Below are 16,017 nucleotides of genomic sequence, written 5' to 3' on the forward strand. Positions count from 1 at the left end.
TCTTTCTCTCTTTCTTTCTATCTTGTTCTCTCTCTTTCTATGTTTCTCTTTCTCTCTGTGTGCGTTCAGTCTCTGAATTCTGCCTTTCTCTCGCTTATAGAGAGAGAGAGAGAGAGAGAGAGAGAAAGAGAGAAAGAGAGAAAATGGGAAAAGAGTGAAAAACTAAAGAGAGAAAGAAATCAAGAATTAAAGAGAAAGAAAGGAAGAACGAGACAAAAGGAAAGAGGGAGGGAGTGAGAGAGAGTGATTAGGAAGGACAGAAATCAAAATAGAAAGGGAGTAAAAAGGAAAAGGAAACTTGGAAATTAAAGGAAGATAGAAGGATAGAGAGAAAGAGAGAGGGAGATGGAAAGAGGGATGAGAACGAGACAGAGGGAGAAAAAGGAGAGAAAAAGAGAGCTATGTATAGAGAGAAAAGACAGAGAGGAGAGAAGAAATAGAGAACAAAAAAGAGAGAGAGAAAAAATGAGACAGAGGAAGAGAGAGGAAAAGAGAGGGAGGAAAAACAGCTAAATTCATATATTGGGATTCAACCATTCGTGGGTCCCTGATCCGACCCGCGGGCCGCACGTCGGCCACCCCCCTGAATTCCCCCACCTCCATGGTGACGTTGTAACTGGAAGTGGGCATGCACTGCATGGTCTCGTCGTTGCAGCAGCCGGCACATCGGGTCAAGACCACGCAGGAAGGGATGAAGATGTGCTCCACTTCTTCTGGATACTCCTGCAGGATCTCCACCAGAAGCTCCCGAGGCCTACACAAGCTCTTGTTGAAGACCTCCATCAGGGGGATCACTGCCGAGGAGGACATCAGAGGGAGAACGTTGGCCTCCACACTTTCTACTTTCGCAATTTAGACGAGCCGAACGGACGATAGGAGATTGGATTCGGCTGCTTGGGGTGGTCGGAGCTGCTGTACCCAATTTGGCCGCTAGAGGGCGTTAGTGACCCCGCAGAGTCAGAAATAATGGCTGTATATTTTGTAGTATTTCTGTAGTGGTAAGTCTTTATTATAGCATTACTGTAGTTATATTTTTCTATTATTTCTGTCATAGTATTTTCTAGTATTTTGGTTGTTTTATTTTGGTATTCTTACGATATATATTGTAGTATTTCTGTGGTATTTTTGGAGTATTACTGTATATTTCGCAGTATTTTTGTGTATTTTTTCTTTCCTATAGTACTACCGTAGTTGTATTCTTGTATTATTTCTTTATTAGTATTTAGATATAAACAGGGGCTTAATATATCATTTTGTTTTAATCCTAAAATAAAAAGAATATATATATACTATACTATATACAATACATAAATATAACTATATGAATAGTATGGTATAAATACTAGACATACCATGACAGAAATACTACTAAAATATAACTCCAATAATACTACAAAAATACAAATACAGAAATACCACAAAATACTACTACAGATATACTGCAAAATACTGCTACAGTAATACACTAAATTACCAAAGAAATCTTACAATAATACGACAAAACGAAATATCAAATTTAATACTTAAAACAAGGATCAAAAACAAATTCTGCAAAATATTACTTCAACAATACTACAATACAATAATATACTAAATAAATACTATGATATAAATCACTACAAAAATACAACTACAATAATACTACAAAAATACAACTACAGAAATACTACAAAATACTACTACAGATATACTGCAAAATACTGCTACAGGAATACACTAAATGACTAAAGAAATCTTATAATAATACTACAAAACAAAATATCAAATTTAGTGCTTAAAACAAGGATCAAAAACAAATTTCCTTGAATTCAAAAAAGAAAAAGAGATTCTATAAAATATTACTTCAACAATAGTACAATACAAAAATCTACGGAACAAATACTATGATATAAATCACTACAAAAATACTACGACTTAAATACTACAAAAATACAACTACACTAATAGTACAAAAATACTACAGAAATGCTAGAAAAATACTACAACAAAAATACTACAAAAAGAGTACTACAGTAATACATAAACTACCACAGAAATGTTACAAAATACTCCAAGACTAAATATCAAATATCGTGCTAAAACAGGGACCCAATGTAGAATTTTGCTTTGATTCTGAAAATACCACAAAAATACTACTACAGTACTATCATAATACAAAATACTATTACAGAATTACTATCAGATTAATTACCACAAAAATACTACGACAGTAATACTACATTAACACTTCAGAAATAGTACAAAATACGACTATGGAAATACTACAAAAATAGTACTGCAGTAATACATTAAATGATTACAGAAATGTTACAAAATAATACTACAGTAATTCATTAAAATACTCCACAAATGTTACAAAATACTACACGACTAAATATTATATATAGTTATAAAACGGGGACCTAATATACAAATATGCTTTGATTCTGAAAAGAAAAAGAAAATACTACAAAATAATCCTAGAGTAATACTATAACACTAAAATACTACTTCAGAAATGATTAAAATCACAACGGAAATACTACCAAATAAATACTACAGAAAACACAAAAATACAGCAAAAATACTACAGAAATGTTACAAAATACAACAATACTAAATATTAAATGTAGTGTTAAAACAGGGACCTAATATCTACATAAGCTTTTATTCTGAAAAAGAAAATGATATATTACAAAAATACTATGACAGAAATACTATGGTAAAAAATACAAAGACACATGTTATGTCACCTACCGTCATTTGGACCTCTCTGTGCTTCCCTGGGTAATTGGGCACTCTGAAAAAAAAACATGAAAAAGTAAGTATTAGTATGTCTCCTTGAGAATAAATATATATATACTTATACATACATATATGTAGAACATATATACTATATTTGAAGTTCTACTCTTTAAATAGCAATAACAAAAAACAAAAAACATACATCCCTATACACATACATACGCGCGTAGACACAGTATAGCAGTCGGACACATTTAATTACAGTAGAAGTAACCGAAAGCGAGTGCTAAAAATCAAAATGAAGAATACAAACTATGGAAACTCAAATCCACCCCAAAAATATCGTGTTACCTTTCATTTTTTGCCCAGCCTTTTTTGAATATTTTGGGCACCCGTAGCCAAAGATGGCAGCTCGCTTCTCGGTTATGTAAGATAAATGCAACAGGTGTTTTTAAAAGTGCGAGAAAGAGAAATAAAAATAAGATATAAAGAAAGAAAGAAAGAAAGAAAGAAAGAAAGAGAGAAAGAAAGAAAGAAAGACAGAAAGAGACAAAGAGAAAGATAAAAAAAGAGAAGAAATTAAAAAAAAGAGAGAGAGAGTGAAAAATAGAGCCACAGCAAGGAAGAGCAAGAGAGTGAAAAAGAAAGAGAAAAAGAAAGAGCAAAAGAAAGACAAAAAAGAGAGAGAACAATTCAGACAAGAGAAAGAGAAAAAACAGAATACAAAGAACAAAGGACTGAATGAAATGTAGGGACAAAGAATGATAGAAAGAAAGAGTGAAGGATAACGATAGAGAGAGGGCAAGAGAGAGAAAAATAGAGAGACAGGGGGGAGAAAAATACGAGAAGAAATGGAGTGACGGGGAGCAAAAAGAGTGAGAGAGTGAAAAAGAAAGGGTGAAAGACAAAAAGAGAGAGTAAAAAAAAGCGTGAAAAGGAGGAAAAGAGAAACAGAGAGGTAAAGAAAGAGAGAGACGTTGAGAGAGAGAAAGAAAGAAAGAGATAGAGGGAAGATGAGAGTAAAAACAGAGAGATATCGAGGAAGAGGAAGAGCGAGATAGACAGAACAATTTAGAAGAAAGAGATTTGGAAAATAAGAAAGAAATAGAGAGGTCGAGGGGAAGAGTGAGCGAGAGAGAGGAAGAGAGAAAGAAAGAAACAGAGAGACAGAGAAGAAGAGAGAGAGAGAGAGCAAGAGAGAGAGAGAGAGAAAGAAAGACAAACAATGTAGAAGACAGAGAATTGGAAAAAAGGAAATAGAAGAAATAGATGGATGAATGTCTTAATAATTGAAAAGAATCTCATCTCATCTCATCTCATTAGCCGTACCGCTTATCCTCATTAGGGTCGCGGGGGGGCTGGAGCCCATCCCAGCCATCTTTGGGCAGTGGGCAGGGGACACCCTGAACTGGTTGCCAGCCAATCGCAGGGCACACAGGGACAGACAACTCATTCGCTCATTCACACCTAGGGACAATTTGGACCAGCCAATTCACCTGAAATGCATGTTTTTGGAATGTGGGAGGAAACCGGAGTGCCCGGAGGAAACCCACGCAAGCACGGGGAGAACATACAAACTCCGCACAGAATGTCTGGAGCTGGATTTGAACCCACGACAGGTTCCCATGACATGAACTGTGCCGCACAAGCGCTAACCACTGCGCCGCCGTGCTGCCCTGAGAAGAATACAATAATATATATTTTCTTTTTTAAAAAGCCAACTCCTACAACTCTCAATAACTCCAGCTCACTCACACACTGGCTTTCATTCGCTCAATCTCGTGCCGACATTGACTTTAAAACACCGCTCTTGAAAGTTTTTCCTCGCTTTGAGAAGCATTTAATGATTTACACGACACATGGGGGCAATGTGACCTGGGTAGTGAACGTGGCAACCTTTTTTTTTTTTTTTACAAGCGCTCTTACGTGGATTTCGTAACCTCCCCGGACTCCCGGCTGCATTACTTCCCATTAAAATCCGGTAAGAATGTCAACCGGCCACTTTCCCCACCTCCTCTTTTCACTGCTTTACGCATGTGTGCGTATCTAAGTGTGTACTTTTTCTGCTTTTGTGTGTGTTGGAGTGCAACACACAAAAGGATTACCGGCAACTTTCAATGAGTTCGCAATACCTGGCTCATGTTGCGTGAGACTGCGGTACTCCGAGTGGACTTAAAGGGACAGCGCGTCAACTACTTTCAGTATTACATACTTTCGGTAATATTATCTTAATTCTACTGTAGTTGTATTTTTTAGTATTTCTGGTGTAATATGTATAAAAGCAATATAATTCTTAAGGTCCCTGTCTTCAAGCACTACATTTTCGTATACATATTTGTATTATTATTGTAGTATTTCTGTAGTACTTCCACATTGTTCGCGTTGAGTGTCCACTACAAAAATACCATTACGGAAATACTAGAAAAATATTACAAAATTACTGCAAAATTGATATCAAATGAATTGCTTAAAACGTGGACCTGAAGTATATTCTTTCTTTTATTCTGAAAAGAAAAAAATACTAAGTACCTTGTAAATAAATACAACATACTAATAAAGTAAAAATATAATACAGAAATACTGCTAAAGAAATATGACCAAAAATACTAATGCAGTAATATTATAATACAGACATACTACTACAGGAATATGTGGAATATACTTCTTCAGAAATACTACAAATATCATGCTAAAAAAACACTTCTACAGAAATACTTCCATGGAAATACTAAAAATATGCAGAAATACTAGAAAAATACTTTTGAAAAATTACTACAAAAATCCCAATACACACTTCTACAGAAAAGGTACATACTACTAAAAAAATACTAAAAAATATACAGTAATACTACAAAAACACCACAGAATTACTGCAGAAATCCGAATACAGAAATACTGCTACGGAAATAATACATGATACTAAGAAATACTACAAAATATACAGTAATACTACAAAAATACCACAGAAATATTAGGAAAATACCTTTGAGCAAGTACTACAAAAATTGCATTACGGATATAATTTTACAAACATACCACCCAAGTACAAAAGAAACCGTTTAAACTATACAGTAATACGACAAAAATTCAACTACTGAAAAACTTCAAAATGCTACTCCAGAAATGATACAAAAATACTGCTACAGTAATACTATAATCCAGAAATACCACTACAGAAACACTACAAAATATACAGTAAACTACAAAAATACCTCTACCAATATACTACAAAATACTACTACAGTAATAACATAATACAGATATACAACAGAAATACTTTACATATACTGTTACAGAAATACAAGAAACTTATCACAAACTATACAATTATACTACAAAAATACCACACAATTACCGGAAAAATACTTTTGAGGAAATACTACAAAAATCTTACAACAGGAGTACAAAAGATATACTACCAAATATGGCATCATACTACAAAAATACTTCTGAGGAAATAGTTCAAAAATACTTCTATGGACAAAAATATAAAGAAATACTACAAAAGTACAGTAATAATACAAAAATACCACACAAATATTGGAAAAAACGCTTCAGAAATACTTTTACAGACATATTAGAAAAATACTAAATACATACTGCAAAATATATAGTAAAAATACAACAACTACCAAAATAATACAAAATACTACAGCAATAACACTAGAATACAGAAATAGAATTACTGAAATATGAGAGAAATAGTAGAAAATATACAGTTATACTACAAAAATATCACACAAATATTATAAAAATACTAGGGAATAATTACTACAAAAATCCTACTACAGAAATATTTCTAAAAAAACCACTACAAAGATGCTTAAGAAATACTTCAAAATAAACAGTAATAATCGAAAAATACTATGAAATAATACTATAGAAACACTGCAAATATATTATTACATAAATACAATAGTAAAGCTAATATGAAAATACTACAAAAACCTCACTACAGCGATACTATTATACAGAAATACCACTACAGAAACACTAAAGAAATACTACAAAATATACAGCAATTCTACAAAAATACCACAGAAATACTAGATGAATACCTTTGAAGAAATAGTACAAAAAATAGTAGAAAAATTATTTTATAGATGCTACAAAATATGTAGTAATTCTAAAAATATACAACTACAGAGATTCAACAAAATACTACTACAGGGTTTATACTACAGTAATACAGTACGAATGAAATACTAGCACATAAATAATATAGAATTGCTACAAACTATACAGTGATACTAAAAGAATACATTTACCAAAATACTACAAAACATTACAACAGTAATATCATAATACAGAAACACAATTAGAGAAATACTATAATTATACGGCTAGAGAAATACAGATATACAACAAAATATATAGTAAAACTACAAAAATACCACAGAAATATTAGCATAATACTTATGAGGAAATATAACCAAGTCCTATTAGAGAAATACTCCTACAGACATTCTAAAAAAATATTAAAGAAATACTATAAAATACTTCTCCATAAAAAAATAAAAAAATCATACTACAATAATACTATGATACAGAAATATCAATACAGAAATACTAAAAAAATCTACAGTTATACTACAAGAAAAAAAAACACAGAAATACTACAATACTTCTGAAATAGAAAGAAAAATAAATAAATACTACAAAATATAAAGGAATACTACAAAAATACAACAGCCCAAATACCACAAAATATTACTACAAAAACGATACAAAAATATTACTACAGTAATATTATATCACCGCGATGCAATACCACTACAGAAATAATACAATATTTCAAAGATAGTACAAAAACACGTCCACCAAAATACCACAAAACAGCACTACATTAATAGCATAATACAGAAATACAATTACGAATATACTATAAATATACGGCTCCAGAAATACTACAGAAATACTACAAAATATAGAGTACTACTAAAAAAAATACCATGGAGGTACTAGAATATTTACAATAAAAATATAATAGAAATCCCATTAGATCAGGGGTGTCAAACTCATTAGAACTGTCGGGGGCCAGACGAGTAGATTAAAGAGAAAGAAAAAGAGAGATAAAGAATTAAGAGAAAGAGGGAGGGAAAAGGAGAGAGAGAGAGAGCGTGAGAAACAAAAGATAAAAAGTTGTGAGAGAGAGGGGGAAAAGAAAGGGAGAGGAAGAAAGAAATCCAAAGATAAATAGAAAGACAGAAGGAGAGAAAAGAAAGCGCTAAGGGTAGGAAGAGAGAAAGAGAAAAGTGAGAAAAGGAAAAAAAGAAGTTAGAGCAAACGAAGTTAAAGACACAGAGAGAGAAAGAGACAAAGAGCAACAAAGGAAGAGAAAAAGAGAGACACAGGTAGTGAAAGAGACAGAGACAGAGAGTGGAAGAGAGAGAGCGAGAGCGAGAGCGAGAGCGAGAGCGAGAGAGAGAGAGAGAGAGAGGGAGAGAAAAAAATACAAGTACAATGCCTTTGTGAGAGGAACCTGGCGTTTGGCAACATCAAGTTGACATATTTCAACCTGCAGCTTGTTTTTCTCTTGCGCTTCTCTGAGTGTCGTCTCGCGGGCCGGATTCAATCCCATAGCGGGCCTGATCTGGCCCGCGGGCCGCCTGTTTGACACATGTGCATTAGATAAACACTTCTTGAGACATTCTAAAAAATACTACAAAAAAACTACAAAATATACGATTACAAAAATACTACAAAATACTAATAAAGAAATAATACAAGAATACAACTACGGTAATACTATAGGAAAGAAAAAATACACAGAAATACTGCGAAATATACAGTAACACTTTAAAAATACCACAGAAATACTACAATATATATAGTAAGAATACAAAAATAAAACTACCAAAATAGTAGAAAATACTATGACAGAAATAATAGAAAAACACTACTACAGTAATATTTTAGTAAAGAAATACCACTACAGAAATACTACAAAATATACAGTAACACTACAAAAATACCACAGAAATACCTGAGGGGAAATTTTACAAACTTCCTACTACAGAAATACTTCTACAGAAAAACTACAAAGATGCTGAAGAGAAACAATTACAGACATACATTAAAAATACTGCAACAGAAATACAACAAATTATACAGTAATACTACAAAAAATACCACAGAAATACTAGAAAAATACTTCTGAGGATATGGAACAAAAATCCAATAAGAGAAACACTTCTACAAGTATTATACTAAAATATTAAAGAAATACTACATATCATATAGTAATACTACAAAAATAGAACTACCAAAATACTACTACAGTAATACTATGATAAAAGAAATACTGCTACAGAAATACAAAAAAATATATAATAATGCTACAAAAAATACCACAGAAATCCTAGGAACAATAGAAGAAAATCCTACAAAAAGATATTACTAAAGTAATACTATGATAGAGAAAAAAACCACTACAGATATACTACAAAGATAATACAATAATACTACAAAAATACCATAGAAATAATGAAATATTACTTCTGAGGAAATAGAACAAAAGCCCCATTAGAGAAACACTTCTATAGACATTCTACAAAAATATTTTTAAAATACTACAAAATATGTAGTAATACTATAATCAAACAATTGCTAAAACAATTACAGAAATACTTTTAAAATACTGTAACAGAAATACTACAAAATATCCAATAAAACTACCAAAAAATCTTCTGAGGATATAGAACAATGATCATATTAGAAAAACACTTCTACAGACATTCTACAAAAATACTAAAAATAATACTACAAGAGATATACTAATACTACAAAAATAATACAAAAGTACTGCTACAGTAATACTATATGAGAAATACCACTACAAAATATACAGTAATACCACAATAATCCCGCAGAATTACTCAGAAAATACTTCAGAGGAAATACTACAGAATTCTTACTCGAAACACTATGAAAAAAACACTAGAGAAATACTACATAGTTTACTGTGACACTACAAAAATCCCAGAGAAATGCCAGAAAAAATACTTAAGGGGAAATACTGTACCACAAAAACCTTACTACAGAAACACTACAAAAAATGCCACAGAAATACTAGACAAATAGCTATGCTGAAATTCTACAAAAATCCTGCAATACTACCCAAATATACCACAAAATTATGGGAAAAAACTTCTGAAGAAATACAGTACTACAAAAATCTTACTCCAGAAATACTACAAAACAACCCTAGAGAAATACTACATAGTATACTGTAACAGTACAAAAATCAAACAGAAATTCTAGAATACAACTTCCGAGATAATACCACAAAAATCTTACCACCGAATCACTACAAAAGACACTGTACTTTTACAGAAAGACTACAAAAATGCTAAAGAAAAACAATGAGAGAAATTCTTTAAAAATACTGCAACAAAAAATACTACAAAATATTGACTAAAATTTCCAAAACATACCACAGTAATACCAGGAAAAACATTTCTGAGGAACTAGAAAAAAATCCAATTAAAGAAACACTTACTAAAAAATACTAAACAAATACTTCTGAGGAAATAGAACAATCAAATTCGAGAAACCCTTCTTCAGACATTCTACGAAAATATTAAAAGAAAAAATTAAAAAAATCCAGTAATACCATAATGGAGGAATACCACTACAGAAATACTAAATAATATACACTAATGACAGAAACACATTAAAAATAATGCAACAAAAATACTACAAAATACCACAGAAACGCTAGGAAAAAAATTGAGGAAATACTACAAAAAGCTTACTACAAAAACTAAAGAACTACTACATAGTATACAGTAACATCACAAAGATCCCACAGAAATACTAGAATAATACTTCTACGGAAATACTACAAAAATCTTACTACAGAAACCTTACAGAAAACACACTACAGAACAACTGCATAGTATACCGTTAACACCACAAAATTCCCACAGAAATACTTCTGAAGAAATACCACAAAAATCTCGCTCCAGAAACACTACATATTAAATCATACTACAAAAATCCCCCAGAAATACTCGAATAATACTTGCGACGAAATACCACAAAAATCTTACTACAGAAATACTGCAAAAACACTAGAAAAATACTACAAAATATACAGCAATACGACCAAAATACACCACAAAAATTATGGGAAAAATACTTTCAAGGAAATGCTACAAATCTTATTTGAAAAACATGACCAAAAAAAAACACACTACAGTAATACTACATAGTATACTGTAACAATACAAAAATCCTGAAGAAATACTAGACCAAATACTTCTGTGGAAATACCACAAAAATCTTGCTCCAGAAACACTACATACTATCACATAATACTACAAAATCCCACAGAAATACTAGAATAATACTTCTGAGGATATACCTGAAAAATACTGCAAAAAACACTGGAGAAATATGAGACAATATACAGTACTACTACAAAAAAATACCACAAAAATCTTACTCCAGAAACACTACAAAAAAAAAAACACTAGAGAAATACTACATATTATACAGATATCCCAGAGAAATATTAGAAACATACTTCCGAGGAAATACTACAAAAATCTTACTCCAGAAACACTACCAAAAGAAAAACACACTAGCGAAATACTACATAGTATACAGAAATCCCAGAGAAATAATAGAGACATACTTCCAAGGAAATACTACAAAAATCTTACTACAGAAATACTGCAAAATACACTAGGAAAATACTAAACAATATATACAGTACTACTACAAAAAATAACACGGAAACATTAGATAGTATAGTGTAACATCTTAAAATCCCACAGAAATATTAGAATAATACTTCGGAGTAAATGATACAAATATATTGCTCAAGAAACATTACATACTATATTATAATACTCCCAAAAATCCATCAGAAATACCATAAAAACCTTCCTACAGAAACACTACAAAATATACAGCAATACCACCCAAAAATCCCACAGAAATACTCAAATAATACTTCGGAGTAAATGATACAAATATATTGCTCAAGAAACATTACATACTATATCATAATACTCCAAAAAATCCATCAGAAATACCATAAAAACCTTCCTCCAAAAATACTACAAAATATACAGCAGTAATACCCAAAAATCCCACAGAAATACTCGAATAATACTTCAGGGAACATTGCACAAATATATTCCTCCAGAAACCTTACCAAAACCCAAACTAGAGAACTACTAACTACATAGTATACCGTAATATCTTTAAATCCCCCAGAAATATTAGAATAATACTTCGGAGTAAATGATACAAATATATTGCTCAAGAAACATTGCATACTATATCATAATACTCCAAAAAAATCCATCAGAAATACCATAAAATCCTTCCTCCAGAAATACTACAAAATATACAGCAATACTACCCAAAAATCTCACAGAAATACTCGAATAATACTTCAGGGAAAATTGCACAAATATATTCCTCCAGAAACCTTACCAAAAACCAAACTAGAGAACTACTCACTACATAGTATACTGTAACATCTTAAAATCCCACAGAAATATTAGAATAATACTTCGGAGTAAATGATACAAATATATTGCTCAAGAAACATTGCATACTATATCATAATACTCCAAAAAAATCCATCAGAAATACCATAAAAACCTTCCTACAGAAACACTACAAAATATACAGCAATACCACCCAAAAATCCCACAGAAATACTCGAATAATACTTCGGAGTAAATGATACAAATATATTGCTCAAGAAACATTACATACTATATCATAATACTCCCCAAAAATCCATCAGAAACACCATGAAAACCATCCTCCAAAAATACTACAAAATATACAGCAATACTACCCAAAAAACTCACAGAAATACTCGAATAATACTTCTGCGGAAATACTACAAAAATCTTACTACAGAAACCTTACCAAAACCCACGCTAGAGAACTACTAACTACATAGTATACCGTAACATCTTAAAATCCCACAGAAATATTAGAATAATACTTCGGAGTAAATGATACAAATATATTGCTCCAGAAACATACTATATCATAATACTCCCAAAAAATCCATCAGAAATACCATAAAAACCTTCCTCCAGAAATACTACAAAATATACAGCAATACCACCCAAAAATCCCACAGAAATACTCGAATAATACTTCTGCGGAAATACTACAAAAATCTTACTACAGAAACATGACATACCATAATACTCCCCCAAAATACTCGCAAATGGACGTCCTGATTTCAAAGCAAGGTCGTTTTCCCCCTCCTCGGCGCGCACTCACCTTGACAGCCGACAGCGTCAGAAATAAAAGTGTCAAACTGTCAATAAAGTTCATCGTGTTGTCAAATCCAAATCCGGGCGACGTGTTAGAATCCTTTTGCTCGCTTCTCAAATCCCAACAATCACATGAAAAAGTTCGTGTCTCGAAGCTCGCCTTCCTGCCCTGTCCATTGCAGGGGAAACGCACCCCAAAAAAAATCCTCGGGAGAAGGGGAGATCCTTGAAAATCCGGGGGGAAGGGGATGCCGGGTGAGGGGTAAAGGGGGGGAGTGTTTACTATCCACACATTCGAAGCATTCTACTCATTCTAAACATGAAGACTAAAGCGCCATCCGGGATGTTGAACATGGTCCCGTGCGCTTTTCCTCGCAACATTACGCACCATGCTCTGCGGGTTTCCCCCCCCCCACTCCCGGCGGTTCTTCCTCGGAAATCCAAGCGAAAGGCGTTGAAAAGCGAGTTGACGCCGCTCTCTGAGTGTCCTTTCGAAAATGGGAGGGAGGAGAGTGATCCGCGTGATGTTCTCCGGTTGCAGCTCGACTCTACAATGCGTAAGGGAAGCGTGTGCGTTTCTGTGGGGATCGAGACGGCGGGCGGTGATTGGTTGACGAGGGGGGGAAGGGGGCGTGGTCGTGCGCGTCATGTGACGTCCCGTGGAGTTTGGGGGAACTCTGAAATGAAGAATGCTTATTTGTTTGGATGCAAAGTTTGCTGGGGAACAAAAATGGAGCGCGGGCGTCAGACGTGCGCCGGTGTTGCCGGAAGAAGCACAAGAGAAAAATGAGCGGTGGTTTCGGATGTGTCCACTTGATGTCGCCAAAGCCAAGCCACTCACAAAACTGCGGGATGTCTTTACTTTTTTCCACCTCTTTTCTTTTTTTCCTCTGCATCTCTCTTTCATTCTTTTTACTTTGTCTGTTTTCTTACTCTTTTTGTCCCCTCCCTCTTTCTTTCCTTTTTCTCACTCTCTCATATTTTTTTCTCTATCACTCTTTCTCACACTTTTTCTTTTTCTCTCACTCTCCCTTTTTCTGTTACCTCATTATTTTCTCTCTTACATGTGTCCGTCCCCTTGATGTTGCCAAAACCAGGCGACTCGCAAAACTGGGAGTGTTCCCTTCTCTCTCTCTCTCCCTCTCCATTTCCCTCTCCCTCTCTCAACAATATGGTTCAATAGGGACTCCTTTGTTTTTTTTCTCTCTCTCTCTTTCTCTTTCTCTCTCTCTCTCTCTCTCTCTCAATTTCTACTTCTCTTTTTTTACATTGATCTCTTTACTCCTCTCTTATTTTCTCTCTTCCTCATGTTTTTCTCTTTTTCTTTGCTCTCACTTTTGTCTTTCTCACTCTTTCTGTCTTTCTCTCCCTCATTCTCACCCCTACTATTTCTTTCTCTCCCTTTTCTATCCCACCTTTCTCTCTCTCTCTCTCTCTCTCTCTCTTTATTCATCTCCCGCTCTCTCTTTTTCTCTTTCTTCACTATTTTCTCAATTTCTATCGCTCTTTCCCTCCATTTCTCTCTTTACTCCTCTCTTTTTTTTTCTTCCTCGTGTTTTTCTCTTTTTCTTTTCTCTCACTTTTGTCTTTCTCTCTCTCTCTCTCTCTCTCTCTCTTTCTTTCTCACCCTCTTTCTCACCCCTACTATCTCTTTCTCTCCCTTTTCGATTTCCCCCCCTCCTCTCTCTTTCACTCTCTCTCTCGCTCTTTCTTTTTTCTTACTTTCTCTCTTACACAGTCTTTTTTTCTCTCTCTCTTTCTCAAACTTGCGCTTTTCCTTTTCCTCTCTTTGTCTTTTTCTCACACTCTCTCTTGTTATCTTTTCTAATTATTCTCCTCTATCTCTTCTTCTCCTTTTCTCCCTCAATCATTTTATAAGGACACTATTTATCATTATAACATAGCATGTTTATAGTCACTGAATGAGACGCTGAATAATACTCAATGTCCCTTTAAACTTTCATTCGAAGGCGGCTCTTTAGCAAGCTATCCAGCTAGCTTTTTACACTGTTTACATGCTGTCTTTTTTTGCTAGTTATCAAGATAAATATTAGCCGTTTTTCTAGCTAGCTAGCTAGCTTTTTTTAGATTTCTATCTGACTATTTAGTTGTCTTTTTACTCTTTTAGCTAGCTAGCTCCCTTTTAGCGTTTTAACTGTTTACATTTATTACTAACATTGAAGCTACTCCTTATCTATTTAACAAGCAACCTAGCAAAGTTGCTATCTAGAAATTCATATCAAACTGGGTGCCCTTTTCCGCTAATTAGAAACAAAACGTAGCCATTTTGAAATAGGTTGGAGACCTCTGGTTTAAAACATGTTTCCAATAAATAAATCTAACCCATTCATATAATTTTATGAAATAATTAAAGACTTAAAAGTGTAAAGAAATAAATGGGAATATTTCTATTACGACAGTTTCAAAACAAAAGCAAAGAGAGCCAAACCAAAAATGCAGCAAAATACAAATACAACAATGGACAGTCGCAAAATATTTGGAAAATAAAGTCAGAAAGTGATACTAGCGTAAAGAATACAATCTAAAAACCTTATACAATGAAAACAAAAAAATTCTACAACTGTTCCACAGCAAAAATCAAGACTGTTTACCCAAAAACGATTTTGCTAAGCAAAAACCTCACAGTACTCAAAAACACAAAAATACTCGCGAAAGAAACGATCGAAAACCCTAAAACTGTCTAAAAGAAAACAAAAGAAAAAATACAAAAAAAACAAACCTCATAAAGCAAGATACCCTGGAAAAGGTGATGTTTAAAAACAAAAGTAGAAATTGAAATCACCCTAGTGCTGTCCAAATGTCCCTGGAAGGGTGAGGCTAATAAGAAACAGATTTAGTGTGATTTGACACACCTGTCCTAATTACAAACTGATAAGGCGCCCTCTAGTGGAGAGAAACACACTAGACCAGGGGTGTCAAACATGCGGCCCGGGGGCCAGATCAGGCCCGCTAAGGGATTGAATCCGGCCCGCGAGACAACGCTCAGTGAAGCGCAAGAGAAAAACGAGCTGTAGGT

The 16,017-nt window shown here is 33.6% G+C and overlaps 1 protein-coding gene across 6 annotated transcripts in view; it reads right to left on the reverse strand.

The window, feature by feature from the left end:
- vegfab (vascular endothelial growth factor Ab) overlaps positions 1-15,795 on the reverse strand; it is a 56,812-nt gene extending 41,017 nt beyond the window's left edge. For 5 of the 6 annotated variants that reach the window (XM_088324619.1, XM_088324617.1, XM_088324618.1 and 2 more), the window contains exons 1-4: positions 15,721-15,795; positions 12,988-13,657; positions 2,737-2,779; positions 598-794 (exon numbers count right to left, since the gene is read on the reverse strand). In XM_088324619.1, the coding sequence (XP_088180745.1) occupies positions 598-794; positions 2,737-2,779; positions 12,988-13,041 (294 nt within the window). In that variant the 5' untranslated portion in view covers positions 13,042-13,657; positions 15,721-15,795. Of the gene's footprint in view, positions 1-597; positions 795-2,736; positions 2,780-12,987; positions 13,658-15,720 lie in introns of those variants that run through there. The other variant, XM_088324621.1, reaches the window with a different exon arrangement.
- Positions 15,796-16,017: the final 222 nt, after the last annotated feature.

Source organism: Urocampus carinirostris, chromosome 20 (assembly GCF_059441175.1).
Source record: "Urocampus carinirostris isolate Australia breed hairy pipefish chromosome 20, RoL_Ucar_1.0, whole genome shotgun sequence".
NCBI classification, from domain to species: domain Eukaryota; kingdom Metazoa; phylum Chordata; class Actinopteri; order Syngnathiformes; family Syngnathidae; genus Urocampus; species Urocampus carinirostris.